Here is a 16,028-nt window from a genome sequence, read left to right as displayed (position 1 = left end):
CACAAAGAGAGTGGATTTTTGGCCCTCTACAGTAACATAAGAGTGGCTCTGCTTCAACTGAAAAGGCAGGCCTTCTTCCTGATTGGTTTTGGATGAGTTTTATTTGCTCTTTAATAATAAGAAGTGATGATCAGTAGCACAGGCCTTGTCTGCACTCTCTGTTGCACTGCTGTGCAATCAATGTGTGCCAGGCCTGGAAAATCAGGAACATTGTGGCTCAGGATAACCTAGTGGTGCTGTTTCTCCTTGTCCTGTACAGTTTGTGTTGGTCTGGATTTTTCAAGTGTTATCTATTATGTTAGAGCCAAGGTACAACAGTCTGTGCTTATGCCATGATATAAGGTGGTTACATATCTGCCTGTAAATTTCCATCCCTGCAGATGCTTCTATTTAGAATTCTGCTAAGAAAAAACTGTGGCTGGTTTCTTTAATCTCCTCTATTAAACTGATGATGAATATAAACAGAGCTGCATGCATTTTCTCCTTTTCTTCCACCCTCCCCCATTCTATATCAAGGAAGCTCAAATTTTGCTCTCAGAAGACATTATGCAAAAATATCTTTACTTTAAACAAATGCTTCTGAGAAGGGTCAGGAGTCAGGACACCTCAGGGTTGTAATTGTGCCAGCTGAGGAAGTGAATGAAGGAATAGATCTCCCCTTTTGCCCCATTACCTAGACTGGCTCACTAGCCTAGAGGTGTGCATCAAGAAGAAAGCTTTTTGGACAGAATGATATTTGAGTGTTTTCTGGTGAAGTATGTTTCAGTCTCTTAAGGCATTTGTGTGTGTGTTTTGCAGTCAACCTACTACATGGAAGGGGACAGAGGACATCCAGTGTTCCAGACTCAGTTTGGAAAAATTGCTGTCAATATTTGCTTTGGGCGCCATCATCCCCTCAACTGGCTCATGTACAGTTTGAATGGAGCAGAGATAATCTTTAATCCTTCTGCAACTATTGGGAAACTGAGGTACAGTTAGAATCTTGCATGCTCACTGCAGGATGTGCTATCCTATGTCGTTACCAAATTTTTGGCTTATTGGCAGAAAGGTACTCTGGTTTTCATTAAATTGTGATCTTCTTCGTGGTCTCTGTGCTTCACACTATTGGGATAGACGGCGCCTGCGCCATCTCCGATGGTGTCTCTAAAAATTTAAGCAAGGATCTTCGCGCCCCTCCCCCGACATGCGCAGGAACTTCATCATGCATGCCTGGAGGCGGCGCACCCTGTTCCTGCCAGTTTCTTTCTGACTGCACTTGCAGGAGGATTCCTTCCCCGTCACTTCAATTGGTGCTTCATTTTCTTTGACTTCTTCTATTAAAAATAAGACAGTTTATTAATATTATAGTTAGTGTTAATTAGTTGTTAGAGTGGCTCCAAGTTCCTTTCCCCCCCTTCCGCCCCACATTGGGCCCGTGGCCCATGTGGGGCTGTTTCAAACGTTGTTCCCAGTGCGGGAGCAAACTCACTGATGGGCACTCTCTATGCCTCCTGTGTCTGGGGGAAGGACATTGCATGGATACGTGCCCGCATTGCCAAAAGTTCGGATGGCAAACCAGGAAAAACTGAGCGGCTTGCCTGAAAACGGCTCCGCAGACGATGTTGGAGGTTTCCACTCCGGAGGGAGCTCAGGCTTCAGCGGTAGTCACTCCCCGGCTACAAACACCTGCCAAACATACTTCTGCCCCCACGCTGACAGCCTCAACTTCGATGGGACACACAAAGGAAGTATTGGCTCCAATGCGTCACTCCTCGGCTTTGCAATCCTCTCCTGCTTCCCCGTCTAAGAAGTGTAAGAAGGACAAGCATCGACAACATGCCGACGGCAAAGAACGCAGCAAGAAGCAGTGCCTATCCTCCACACCAGAGGACCAGTCAGCACTGCAACTTTTCCCACTCCAGCTGGACCCTTCGTTCTTGAAATTGGTTCCGAAAAAGATCCTCCAAACCTCGACCAGAAAGGTGAACTTCCCAGCCCAGAGGAATGTTTATGTTTAATTCGATTTATACCCCACCCTCCCCGCCAAGCCGAGCCGAGCTCAGGGCGGTTTACATCAAGTCATAGCGTGCTGTGATCACAGGCATAAAACAATAAAACCGCTTAAATATATAATTTAAAACACATAGAGTAAAACAATATACAGCTTGGTGCTAACACATTAGATGTTCCTCACAGTTCCAGGATGGCGGTTATTCCAGAATAGCAGCCTAGCAGCCGCATTCTGCACTAGCTGGAGTTTCCGGATTTGCGACAAAGGCAGCCCCAAGTAGAGGACGTTACAATAGTCCAATCTCAAGGTGACTGTTGCATGGATCACAGTTGCCAGGTTGCGATGGTCAAGGAAGAGAACCAACTTTTTCGCCCGCCTCAGATGAAAAAAGGCAGATTTCGCAGTTGCTACTATTTGGGCCTCCACTGACAGAGAGGCTTCCAACAGCACCCCCATACTTCTGACCTTGGACGCCATTGACAGTGGCGCCCCATCAAAGGCTGGTGGAATTTCCCTGCCCACACCGCCATGACTCAGGCAAAGGACCTCTGTCTTTGTTGGATTCAGCTTCAGTCAGCTCAGCTTAAGCCAACCAGCCACGGCTTTCAATGCCTGATCCAGGTTTTCTGGGACAGCGCCAGGCTGGCCGTCCATCAGTAGATAGATCTGGATGTCATCTGCGTACTGATGGCAACCCAGCCCATACCTCTGGACAATCTGGGCAAGGGGTCGCAGGTAAATGTTAAACAACATTGAGGATAGAACTGCCCTCTGAGGCACACCACAATTAAGTGGGTGTCTCTGGGACGACTCTCCCCCAATTGACACTCTTCGTCCCGGACCGCATAGGAAAGAGGAAAGCCACTTTAAGGCTAGCCCCTGAATCCCTGCGTTGGCGAGGCGATGGACTAGCAACTGATGGTCGACCATATCGAATGCAGCCAATAGGTCTAACAACATCAGTACCGCCGAGTCACCTCGATCCAGATGCTGCTGGAAGTCATCCACTAGGGCAACCAGAACTGTCTCCGTCCCATGACCAGGCCAGAAGCCGGACTTGGTGGGAATCTAGGACAGAAGCATCCTCCAGAAAATTCTGTAACTGTAACACTACTTCCCTCTCAATAATTTTCTCCCAAAAGGGTAAATTTGAGACCGGTCAATAGTGTGCCAATATGGCTGGGTCTAAGTTGGACTTTTTCAAGAGGGAGCGGACCACTGCCTCTTTAAGAGACATTGGAAAAAGCCATTCCAAGAGAGATCTGTTTACAATATCCCGTATAGGATATTGGAGCTCTTCCTGGCACGCTTTAATCAGCCAGGATGGGCATGGGTCCAGATCATGTTGTTGAGCGTACAGTGGAGAGTACTCTGTCAACTTCCTCCAAACTGAGCGTTTTAAAGCGATCCAAAACCGATCCGAGAGACAGGCATGGAGCCTCAAGTTCGCATACTGTTTCAACTGTAGCGGGAAGGTCGTGATGGAGCAACAAGATCTTGTCTGTGAAAAACTTCGCAAACACCTCACAGCCAATATCTAATTCTCTACGGTTTGGCCTGCTTTGTGGCAGTACAGTAAGTGACCAAATGACACTAAACAATTGTGCCAGGCGCGATGTTGCAGACGCAATCCTAGCCACGAAGAAAGCTTTTTTTGTAGCTTTGACTGCCATCTCATAGAATCTCATACACTCTCTATAAGATGTTCTCATTGCTTCGTCTCGAGTCCACTGCCACTGCCTTTCTAGCCATCTGAGCCCTCGTTTCCTCAGCCACAATTCCGGGGTATACTACTGTGCAAGCTTAGAACGGGGGTACAGAAGGCGTCGTGGTGCAATCTCGTCGATGGCCCTGGAAAGTCAGTCATGCCACGACCCTACCAAGTCATCTAGAGAGTTGCCAGGGGGCCAGGAACCCCAAAGAGCCATTTGGAATTGCTCGGGTTCCATCAGGCTCTGCGGGCAAGCCAAAATATGCTCGCCGCCTAAACGGGCTTGAGGTGGGACATCCACACAGGCCTTTAGGGCATAGTGGTTTGACCATGGCACTGCATCAGCAGTAACCCGATCCACCACAACTCCCATCGCAAAGATCAGATCTAGCATGTGCCCTGCCAGGTGAGTGGGTGTTGTAACAACCTGGGAGAGTCCCAGTGTTGCCATGAATGACACTAGGTCTGTCGCCTGAACAGAGGTCGGGTCATCGGCATGGACATTGAAATCACCCAGGATCAAGAGCCTTGGGTGTTCCAATGCCCAGCCTGTCACGGCCTCCATCAGGGACGGTAAGGCACTGGCTGGTGCGTTATGCGGACGGTACACCAGCCTAACAGCCAGTCCCTCCCCAACATCCCACGCCAAGCCAACACATTCGATGCCTTCAATCTTTGGTGACTGAAGTGCCCCAAAAGAGTAAGCCTCCCATATGGATAGAGCCACCCCTCTCCTCTGCCCACTAGTCTGTGATAGGTGAAAGACTGAGTATCCTGGGGGGGCAACCTGAGAGAGAGTTACTGTCTCCCTGTCGCGCACCCAGGTCTCAGTCACACAAGCCAGATCCATTTTCTTCTCAAGCAGGAAGTCATGAAGTACTGAGGTTTTATTGTTTATGGACCTGGCGTTACATAATACCAGTGACGGAGGTGAGTGATTCAACCTGGCCCCTCTACTCGTTACTATTGGGATGGGACACAGACTAGAAGGCGGCCAAGCTCTCCATTTCTCTGCCACCTTCTTTTATTGTTACGTCATAAGAACATAAGAGAAGCCATGTTGGATAAGGCCAATGGCCCATCGAGTCCAACACTCTGTGTCACACAGTGGCCAAAAATTTTATACACACACACACACACACTGTGGCTAATAGCCACTGATGAACCTCTGCTCCATATTTTTATCTAACCCCCTCTTGAAGCTGGCTATGCTTGTAGCCACCACCACCTCCTGTGGCAGTGAATTCCACATGTTAATCACCCTTTGGTGAAGAAGTACCTCTTTTTATCCGTTCTAACCTGACTGCTCAGCAATTTCATTGAATGCCCACGAGTTCTCGTATTGTGAGAAAGGGAGAAAAGTACTTCTTTCCCACTGTCTGTTCCCACCATCATACTTTCCCCTCCCCAGGAGTACCGGGATCACTAGACTGGTCATCACCCCAATGATCTCTGCCAGCAGCCTCAGATTGATTTAGAGAGAAACAGTTCACAGCCTACGTCAAAGCCCTCGATTCCACTGAAGCTGATGAAATAGACCTCACTCAACAGAACGTTGCCTCCTCAGACTCTGCACAAGCTAGCCCGACAGGCTTTCCAGCCAGACTACCGGACCCAGGACAGCCCTCTTGACCTGAGCCGAGAGTCCCACCTGATCCTTACTGACTGCGGTACCCCGACCTACCGGATCTCAGGTACCCGCCTCGCTGGCCGTCCCCCCCACCGAGGTATCATCCGTGGGACCAGAGACAGCTCCGATACTTCTATGGTCCATACCAACTATGGCCCCCACTCCACCAACAACCAGAATGGGACCAGTATTCTACGCTCTCGACCCGCTCCATACTGAGGGAACCAGTAGACCCACAGAAGCGTCCTAAGAAGAAACCAATCACAACTACCCCAGCTGAACAGACTCATCCAGCACCATTGGAGTTGGGCAGATCAGACCTGAGAGACTCGGCCCCTTCTTCTGATGATGAATCAGATGACGCAACCTCCGATACGGGGGAGCCGACACTGGGACCATAGACCCCGGTGGGTGAGGATTTCCCCATCTTCCCATCCGAAGACCTAAGATCATATGGGGATATCATTAAGAGGATGACTAACACCCTGGGGTTAGCTGTCGTGCAGCCCCAGCCAGAAGTGACCAAGTTAGTTTATGACATTGTCCAAAAGGACACTTCCCCCGTGATTGTGCTCCTGATGACTTCATTCCTACTAAAGGGAGCAAAAGCATCCTGGGATAAACCCGCTTCAGTTGTCATATTGTCACACAAGTTGGACCACATGTACAAAATACAGGACACTAATGCAGACTTCTTACTATTTCACCCAAAACCTAACTATATGGCCATTAGCTCCTTGTCCAAAAACAGGCACTCCTCCTCTACTCCGTCGGACAAGGAGGGTAAAAAGCTGGACGCTTTTGGTTGTAAGTTTTACGCAGCAGGCGCACTTGGCATCAGTATGCTCTTTGGAAGCAAGTCTCGCAAATCCTTCCCAACATACCAATCGAGGTGGGTACACAAAAAGATCCAAAAGGAGGGCATGCTAGTAGCAAAACAGCATATCACCTCAATTAAACATAATTTGGACACGTCAGCAAAGACCCTCTCTTCTGCAGTTGCCCTGCGATGCCACTCCTGGCTTCGCTCCACGTCTCTGACCCAGGATGCAAAGTCTACAATAGAGGACCTCCCCTTCGACAGCACAGGCCTGTTTCATGCCCCTACAGATTCCGTACTGCAGGAAATAGACAAGAATGTAAAGGCCTCTCAAAACCTGAGTGTTACCTCCTCTTCCATAAAGCAGTTCAAACCCAGGTTGGGACCTCGGCCTTGGTCCAGACGCTCATCATCCAGAAGCTCTCCCGATCACTCTTGGAGAAACCGCCCTTACAACACCACACAACCGTCTTCCTACGCAAAGTCTAAGTTTCAGGAATCGCAACAACAACAGTGTTCCAAGAACACCAAGGGTACCAAGCAGGAGTTTGACTCCCCCCGAGTTGGCCCGCCGGCAGTCCTCACAACATCCTCCACTACCTGTCTATACCCCCTCCTACATTCTTGGCAAATGACTACATCAGACAAATGGGTACTTTCAGTAATTGCCAGGGGGTATGCAATCGAATTTCATACTCCACCCTCACCATTGGGGATAGTCAACACACATCCTTCCCCGGTCCTACGGAAGGAAGTCCTCATATTACTGGCCAAGGAAGCAATAGAACCGGTACCTGCCGAGATGAAGGGTGAAGGGTTCTATTCCAGATATTTCACTGTCCCCAAGAAGGACAGCAGTCTTAAGACCTATCATGAACCTGGGAGGACTAAACAAGTTCATTTCTTCAAGGAAATTCTGCATGACCACCCTGACACAAATATTACCCATTCTGCAGAAGGGCTCGTGGATGGCAACAATTGACCTTCAAGATGCCTATTTCCATGTCACAATCCAGGAGGATCACAGACCCTTTCTGAGATTTGCCATAGGGGAACAGCGCTACCAATACGAAGCGCTGCCCTTCGGGATTTCCACAGCCCTGAGAATCTTCACCAGGACCATGGTGGTGGTGGCGGCCTACCTCAGACTACAGAATATAACAGCTTTTCAGTATACAGATGATTGGCTGCTGGTGGCCAACTCGGACCCACAACTCTCTCGGGACATTCAGTCTACATTGTCCCTTCTCCGGGAGCTAGGACTCCAAGTAAATCTTAAAAAGTCCAATCTCATACCCTCACAGAGGGTTCAATTTATAGGGGCGATCCTGGACACAGTGCAAGCCAGAGCTTTCCTCCCACCAGACAGGGCATCTACCCTTCAACAGCTAGTGGTGGACCTGCAGACTGCAAGACAGGCCTCAGCCTTCACCATCCAACATCTCTTGGGACTGATGGCATCTACAACGGTGGTTGTGAGACAGGCCAAGCTGCGCATGCGATCCCTTCAGAATTGGTTGCTTTCCTGTTTCAACCCATCACATCACAGGCAACAGAAGATTTTCCACATTCCAGACAGGGTTCTGTTATCCCTCACATGGTGGAAGACAGATCAGAACCTTATGGGGGGAGTCTCGTTCTCAGCCCCTGGAATGACAGAGACCATCACTACCAATGCATCCCTGTGGGGGTGGGGAGTGCACCTGGCAGACAAACTGGTGGGGGTCATGTGGGATACCCGTCACCGACGTTCCCATATCAACATCCTAGAGCTGCAAGCGATCTTTTTTGCTCTGCAATCTTTCTGCCCACTGCTGTGCGGCAAGGTAGTCACAATAATGACGGACAGGCCTTGCCTATATCAACAAGCAAGGGGGTACCACTTCCAAGAGTCTCTGTCAACTAGCGACAGCCCTCTGGGACTGGTGACTAGTGGAGGACATCCACCCAATCTCAATACATTTGCCAGGGGACCTCAATGCACAGGCAGACTTCCTAAGTCAGGGAGGAGCAATTCTCCACAAATGGAAACTGAACACTCAGTTTCTTCTACCACTATTCCAGCAGTGAGGGCACCCTCCGATAGACGTGTTTGCAACCCACCTCAATAGGAAGTGTCACCTGTTTTGCTGTCAAGGAGATGCAGACCTGGAGTCATTAGGAGATGGCCTGCTGATCACATGGTTGAATAAATTTGTGTATGCGTTTCCCCCCATACCTCTCATTACGAAAGTTGTCAGCAAGATACAGCGGGAGCAGCCAACGTGCATACTAAGTACCCCATGGTGGCCTCGCCAACCATGGTTTGTGACACTTCTACATCTCAGCGGCAATCAGTTTCACCATTTTCCAGCAGCCCCAGACCTCCTCATCAGTCAGGAAGGCCTGGTACTGCATCATGACATCCTGCACCTGAAACTCACAGCATGGCTAATCCAGTGACCTGTTTCTCTGTAAGAGTACAGGATATCTTGGACAATTGTAGGAAACCGTCTGCGAGGCGGTCTTATGAAACCTAATGGCAGAAGTTCTGCTCTTTCCTACCGGCAACCCAGGTATCTCCCGAGACAGTGCCTTTGGAGACGGTTTTCTCCTTCCTGTTGTCCCTCAAGGACAAGGGCCTAGGCTATTCTTCACTCAAGGTTTATCTGGCTGCAATTTCGGCATATCACAAGGACGTGCAGGGAGCATCCGTCTTCTCCCATAGAGACAGTAAGCGGTTTCTTAAAGGTGTCAGACTGTTGTGCCCCACTATGCGGGAACCGCTGCCAGCTTGGGATCTGCCCCTGGTTCTACATATGCTTACTAAGCTTTTGAACCGATGGCAACCTGTGAACTCCGTCTTCTTTCTTGGAAGACACTATTTCTAGTAACCGTCACATCGGCATGAAGAGTTAGCAAACTGGCAGCCTTAAAGGCTGATTTGCCTTACATTAATTTTTCAGTGGAGGGTGTAAGACTAGTTCCGGACATCACCTTCTTGCCGAAGGTGGTCTCTGACTTTCATGTTCACTCTGAGATTTTCCTCCCGACGTTCTTTCCACATCTGACCTCGGATGAGGAATGTCATTTACACTCGTTGGATATTCGCAGAGCCCTATCCTACTATGTACATCGTTCGCAACCTTTTTGTAAATTGAACAGGCTCTTTGTTGCATATGCTGAACAGGCTCTAGAGCAAAGACTCTCGTCCCAGAGACTTTCTTAGTGGTTGGTGGAGATGATCAAGCTCTGTTATTTGTTGGCTAAACGACCCCTGCTGGGACTGGTAAGAGCACACTCCACAAGAGCCATTGCCACATCCACGGCCTTCCTGAAGGGACTTCCATTGTGGGAGATCTGCAGAGCGGCCACGCGGGCATTCACACTTCCCGCCTTCCTTCCCCACTGCTGATGACCCCATCTCTTGGGGGTTACTTGGCGGTCAGAAGGAACTGGTGGGATCTGGGCGCCCCACCTCCGGGCATGTGTGGTGGGGTTCCTGTGCATGCCGGGGGAGGGGCGCGAAGATCATCGCTCGAAGCCTTAGAAACACCAACAGAGTCGGCACAGGCACCATCTATCCCAATAGTGTGAATGCACAGATGACCACTTGAAGACCATCAGTTACAGGTAAGCATCCTGTTTTTCAAGTTTGGCTCATGCTGCCCTATGGCTTCGGCCATTCTGTTTTATAAGAGGTTTAACATTTTTTTCTGCTGCATCATCCCAAGGGCGCTTTAAAAAAATTGAATCCTGTAATAAGGAAAAGGCCTTTTTTTGTAGCAGGAACTCCTTTGCCTATTAGGCTACACATCCCTGATGTAGCCAGTCCTCCCAAGACCTTACAATAGGCCCTGAAAGCTCTTGGAGGATTGGCTACATCAGGGGTGTGTGGCCTAATATGCAAAGGAGTTCATGCTACAAAAAAAGCCCTGAGGAAAAGCAAATGCTGGAGGCTGAGTACCAGGAGATCATCACTGCAAAACCAGGAGAGAAAAGCCAACTCTGGCCAGAATTCTCTATCTGTCTACCATCTTTGGGAAGAAGGTGCATGTTCCAGTCACCCTTTTTACCAGAGCTATGAAGGGTAGTGAAGTTAGTTTTGTACATTCTTCTATTTTGGAACTTTAATTATTTTATTTACTTCATTTATAATCCGACTTTCTCGCTAGTGGATACTCAAGGTTGCTTATGTAATTCCCCCCTTCTCCATTTTATCCTTACAACAACCTTGTTAGGTTGGTTAGACTGAGTTAGACTGTGAGTTTGTGACTGGCCCATGGTCACCCAGCAAGCTTCCATGGCAGAATGAGAATTTGAACCTGATTCTTCCAGATCCTAGTTCAACACTGGCTCTCTCCTGAAGACTCCTTTTAGTTGAAGAGCAATGAATACATGTATACAATAAATACATTTCTGGATCTGCAGAATTGGCCTTGCTTCTGCTAGCCAAGGGAAGGGACAAAGAGCTGTACAGAGCTCTAAGGTTCTAGCCCTCTGACCACAGCATGTCTGATGCGGCTCCCTCAGCTGCTGGGATCTCATCAGTTGCCTTTCATGTGAGTATGAGTAACTGCCCACATCCATAAGGAATGCAAACTTTTTTTTTCCTTTTTAAAATTAAGGCCAAGCTCTTATATGATACCGAATATTTTGCTGGTACAATGCAATGGTGGATGTTCCAAATGCACCCATGATTGGATAATGCCAGCAACAAACTCAAGGTTAGTATCCATGCCAGACTAGAGGGAGGTGGTATAATTAAGAAAAGATTACCAGATTATTAGAGTCTTCACAGTGCTGTCTGGAGAAGAGAAGTGAGTGGCTGGACGGTACTGGAGGGTGCCAAGAGTTCTCATTTGTCAGTCAGATTCCTGTCAAGCTCCCTGGTTGCTTCAAAGACTTCCTCTTTATACAACCATTTGAGGAAAGATTCTTGGTTTACATTATTTGATTGTTTCAGTTTGTTTGTGGTTATTTTATTTTTAAAATTTTACTCTCTTAGTGGACTGTTTTGATCTTGCTTTGTTTGACTGATGTGAGCTACCTGAAAGCCTTTGTGGTTGTTAGAGCAGGATAAATGAAAATGAAGTGATTTTTCAGAATGGGAAACCAGATCCTGTAGCACTTGAGATTAGGTCTTATTAGATGTCTCTGTAAAGACTGTTACCAGTTTATACTGTGTAATTCGCTTTGAATTTCAGTGAAAAAGGTGGACTGTATAGTCAATAAATAACTAGATCGCAAGCCTGCAGCTTGCTTAATGCAGTTATTGTACAGCACCTAGATTTTGAGGTGCTTCATAAATAACAACAATAACAACTTAAGTAGGCAAAATACACAGTGCTGATGGGCCACTACTTGTCTCAATGGAGACTCTGTGTTGTTACAAGAGATGATAAGTGTTTGTTTGGATTGTTCAGTACCAAAAGCAGCCTCCTGAGCAAATAAGGCAAGCAAAATGAAGAGGCTTTTATAGATTTAATCATATTTCCCTCTGTAGTGTTTGAAGGGTGGGATCAGAATAGTCCTTATGATTTATGAGATTATGTCTGCTGTAATACAGAGGTTGAGGATATAATGCCTTATTTGTTTAGCTGTTCTGTAACTATGTGTGCATGGGATTAGTTTGTCCCTTGACTGTTCAGAGGTTGTGTAATCAGAAACTGTGTTTTTAAAAACACAGTGAAAATTTGTGGTAAACACTCAAAATGGCTGCTACCTTGGTGGTGGCCAGGATATAAATAGTCTGTTGAAAATTCATGTTCATGACTGTTGATACCACATTTATTCTTGGTTTATATTGATTATTCTTCAGTTGCTGCCCCATGCTTTTATCTGTTTTATTTGTAGTTTGCTGTAATTTTATGACCTTGAGCATAAAATAAATTTATTTGGAGGTTTTGCAAAAACTTCCTTTAAGAGAAGCAACACTGTATTTTTGTATGACTGACAGTGAAAGGAATTTGATGTGCCTTCTTCATCTGATAGAGGCCAGGTTTTGCCTGCCTTTTTCCTACCATGTTTCATGAAATGTCGTAAAGACCAGATGTGGGATGGAGCTGAACTTTGCCTGCGGTTTAAAATGTTGGATTGCTTCAATGCCCATTAGAAAGGAAACTGACATGTAATTGTATGTCACTTTTAAGGGTTTTTTTTCCTGGCTTCTCTGAGTGGTTTTATTGTGGCAGGATTATTGATGCTCTCTCCCCTTGATTGCTTTATTACTTAGCAAGGGCACAGCTGTGATTTAAATGTGATACCAGTGAAGCAAAAGGCATTCACCCATAGGACTTTGCACTTGTATAGCATCTAATTTATACTGGGCTGCTACATGGTATGCGTATTTTGCATGTGCAGCAGCCCACTTTAAACAAGATGCTGTCTGCCTGCAAAGTCACACATTTAAATTAGGCATAATTTGGTGTGAAGAGAGATTTCTTACCACCCTCTGTAGAGCACAATGAAGCACTTCTCTGCAAGTGGGTGCTTACTCTTCTTCACACACATTTGGCTTAATTGGCAGATACAGGCTGATTTTGCATTTGGCGTTTGCCTCCCTTTTGCTCCGTGGTTATTCCATGCGGGCGCGATTTCCCGATTCCGCACTAGAGGATTTCTCCCGGATTCAATTCCTAATCTGTTCCGTGTGTTCTGATTCCGCATTACTGCTGCTCCCAGAGTTTCCCCCACAATTGTAGCAATTTCCCCCTCCCTCATACATTTCCCTTTTTTTTTTTAACACGCATGTGTGTTCGCGTTACAACGTGATCGTCTTTGTTTGCGTTACAACAAAATGCCAGAGGCATAGTACTGGCAAAGTCACGTGTTTTCCTTTTGCCCTGCCATTGGCAGGTTATCTAAACCCCGGGAAATCTGAGTCGGCAATCCACCATTTTTATCCACACACGCTGAATGTTAAGCACACAGTTTTCCATTAAAAGCTATAACAAATTACAAATAGAAGCATGAAGGTGGCGGGGGGGAGATTTATGCCGAGGGGTTAAGGGATAAAGTTTCCCCAACCTATCAAAAATATAAACCTATAAACATAATAAAATTCCTGTTCCCATTTGAGGCCATATGGGGGGGGGGATTGATAAAGGTGGCAATCGTGCATCTTTAAAGTAGTTCGTGTAACATTGCTGTTTATTTAGTTGCATTGTAATGATCTTATTTGAAAAAAAATTATAATAGGAGTGATTTAATCAGAGGGGGGAAGTAATCACAATGCAATGACACATTATCAAAATCACGTGAAATACCATAAAGAATGGGGGCGGGTGGAAGCAAGGGATGTATTCAGTAAAAGAAAATCGCGTTACATCGTTATATATATTTTTGCGTTGTAACGTGAAATGTGATTTGTTTTAAAAAAAATTACTTTATTTCAGGAAAATATTGGATAATTTTCAAAGGGAGTAAAATTAAGGAAGTATGACAAAATAACTGGGCTGAATCATGGGCATGGAGTTATGTGAGTGTGTTCTACTGATGCAAGAAGTTTGACAGTGCATTGGCGTGAGTTCCGCACATAAATTTTGAGCCCTGAAACCGCATCAAAAATAAACGTCTCGCTTTTTGAGGATCTCCTAAATGCGGGGCAACACCGCTTTGGAGGCGGGTCAAACTGCCGTCCTGGGTCAAGATATGCGGAAACCAACATCCGGGGATATGGGAAAACACGGCGCCGGAGCAAAGGCTAATGCGGAATCAGCCTTAGTTTCAGTTGGAACCTAGTCCCAAAACCTGTGTTCATTGCCAGTGCTAAACTAGATGTTGCATGTAGTTATTTTATGTGCCCCCCAAAAAGAAACATTTCTTTTGGGACGGTGGCTCAATGGTGAGCAGAAGATCTCCGGTTCAATCCCTGGCATCTCCAACTAAAAAGGGTCCAAGCAAATAGGCGTGAAAAAACTCAGCTTGAGACCCTGGAGAGCCACTGCCAGTCTGAGTAGACAATACTGACTTTGATGGACTGAGGGTCTGATTCAGTATAAGACAGCTTCATATGTTGTTCATATGTTCATTTTCCCCTAAAGAAAGAGCTGTTTCCATTCATTGCAATGAGACTGGTGCAGAAAAAACTTTCTGGTGGATTGTGCCTCGTGTAGTGGAAGGGAGAGTGTACCATTAGGATTTTCTGTTTTGGGCAATAATATATTTTATGCTGGCCCTCATGATCCAGGCACAGAGAGTGCCAGAGCTGGGCAGCAGCCCCCAAAAGCAGCAGTATGTTTGTCCCTATGGCTGAGAAACCCTCCCCAGAGTACTGTTGGGTTACATGTAGAGATGATAGGGTTTTCCACACAGGTTGTTTTGCTCTGGCTAGGATGCTGTTGGAAGCAGGGTTCCCCACCCCAGTGCTTCATTTTGGTACCATGGGGATTTCATTCACCTCCTGGATGTTTCCTGCTTTTGCTGTGGTCTTTCTGAAAAGACATCTTTTTGGAGCAGTTGGAACAAACCCTGGCTGAATGCTGTTTGGACAGGCAAGCCTGGATCTTTCTTGGTCCTGTTCACATTGGTGCCATTTTCTCTGCCTCAGTCCTGCCAGGGTGGGAGGGGGATTAATTTTTTAAAAATTGGTAAGGTCGGTAAAATGAGTACCCAGCTTGCTGGGGAGAAAGTGTAGATGACTGGGGAAGGCAATGGCAAACCACCCCGTAAAAAAGTCTGCCATGAAAACGTGAAAGCAATATCACCCCAGTCGGAAACTACTAGTGCTTGCACATGGAACTACTTTTACCTTTTTAAGTGGCTTATTGATGACGTGTTAGTTACCAGCGGGGAAATTAGTGCTACATGACAGTGGGAGACAGAATGGTCACTGGTGGGACTGGAGCAGGGAAAACATAGGGAAACCCACAGCATGGAAACCCTGCTGCCACTGCATTGAATCAACAGTAGCAATGGGAAAACCGCTGAAAAAAATTGTCACATGTAAAATGTCTGTGAAATGAAATGAGGAAGAAGGTAGTCTCTAAATTGGGTCTTTCATGTGCTGCAGTAATAGCATTACGCATACTGTTTAAAAATAATTTTTGCAGTGAATCTTTGTGGCCCATTGAGGCAAGAAACGCCGCCATTGCTAACCATTGCTTCACCTGTGCCATCAACCGAGTAGGAACGGTAAGATTTTTTTTTTTAGTTCTTTATAGTTTTTAGATTTATAACTTGGGAGCAGAACTACTTTATGCAATGGGCAAAAGGGGCGGTTTCCCATGGCCCACCACTGTTAGGGTCCACACCCAGATATAGTAAGAGTAACACATTCAGGGATAGGCCAAGTCATATAGAGAGGAAACAAGGCTATACATGCTGACCCTGCCTCTTTTCATGCCTGTTTGTGCAAACAAGTGGCATTTCAGGTAATGGGGATAGCACCCGAATGTGTACCTTGAAAGGGGACATTTGGGGAGGGGGGTGCATGATAAGTTGTGAATCTCCACTTGAATGCTTGATCCCTCTTCCCTTGTATGTGCATTGACCCTTTTATGAATATAGGTGGTTAGCAGGTCCAGAAAAAGTCATTTTGTACATTTCTCCTGCCCCCACAAAGCTGGCTTCACTCACGTGTTATAGCTTGGGATTATGCTCGTTTCAAAATATAGTACTTAACAGAATGATGCAGTAGCATTAAAATATGTAATCATAGATGTATAGGGGAAATGTGCTTCTCTGATCAGCAGTCTGACCTTTCCAGACTGATCAGCAGTCTGTAAGCTGCATTCCATCTCCAGTTTGCCTCCACTGCCACCCTCCCTCCCCACTGTGCCTCTCATTTCTGGCAGCTGTGACATAGGAAATTGTCCTGCTTGTCCTCTGGGTAGCGAAAGTTTGGGGCAGCTGGGTGTAAGAGAGGTGCGTGCACAGCCAAGTGTATTGGGAGAGG

General features: G+C 46.6%; 1 protein-coding gene across 1 annotated transcript in view; it reads left to right on the top strand.

Moving 5' to 3' along the window:
* The window catches only part of UPB1 (beta-ureidopropionase 1), a 50,213-nt gene that overhangs the window by 24,299 nt on the left and 9,886 nt on the right, over positions 1 to 16,028 (top strand). Inside the window, exons 6-7 of the mRNA XM_060249682.1 lie at positions 799 to 968; positions 15,184 to 15,265. Coding sequence (XP_060105665.1) covers positions 799 to 968; positions 15,184 to 15,265 — 252 coding nt within the window. The remainder of the gene's footprint in view (positions 1 to 798; positions 969 to 15,183; positions 15,266 to 16,028) is intronic.

This window comes from Heteronotia binoei, chromosome 11 (genome assembly GCF_032191835.1).
Source record: "Heteronotia binoei isolate CCM8104 ecotype False Entrance Well chromosome 11, APGP_CSIRO_Hbin_v1, whole genome shotgun sequence".
In the NCBI taxonomy this organism is placed as follows: domain Eukaryota; kingdom Metazoa; phylum Chordata; class Lepidosauria; order Squamata; family Gekkonidae; genus Heteronotia; species Heteronotia binoei.
The sequence above is the reverse complement of the archived record's forward strand: the minus strand, read 5'-3'. Positions and strand labels throughout refer to the sequence as shown.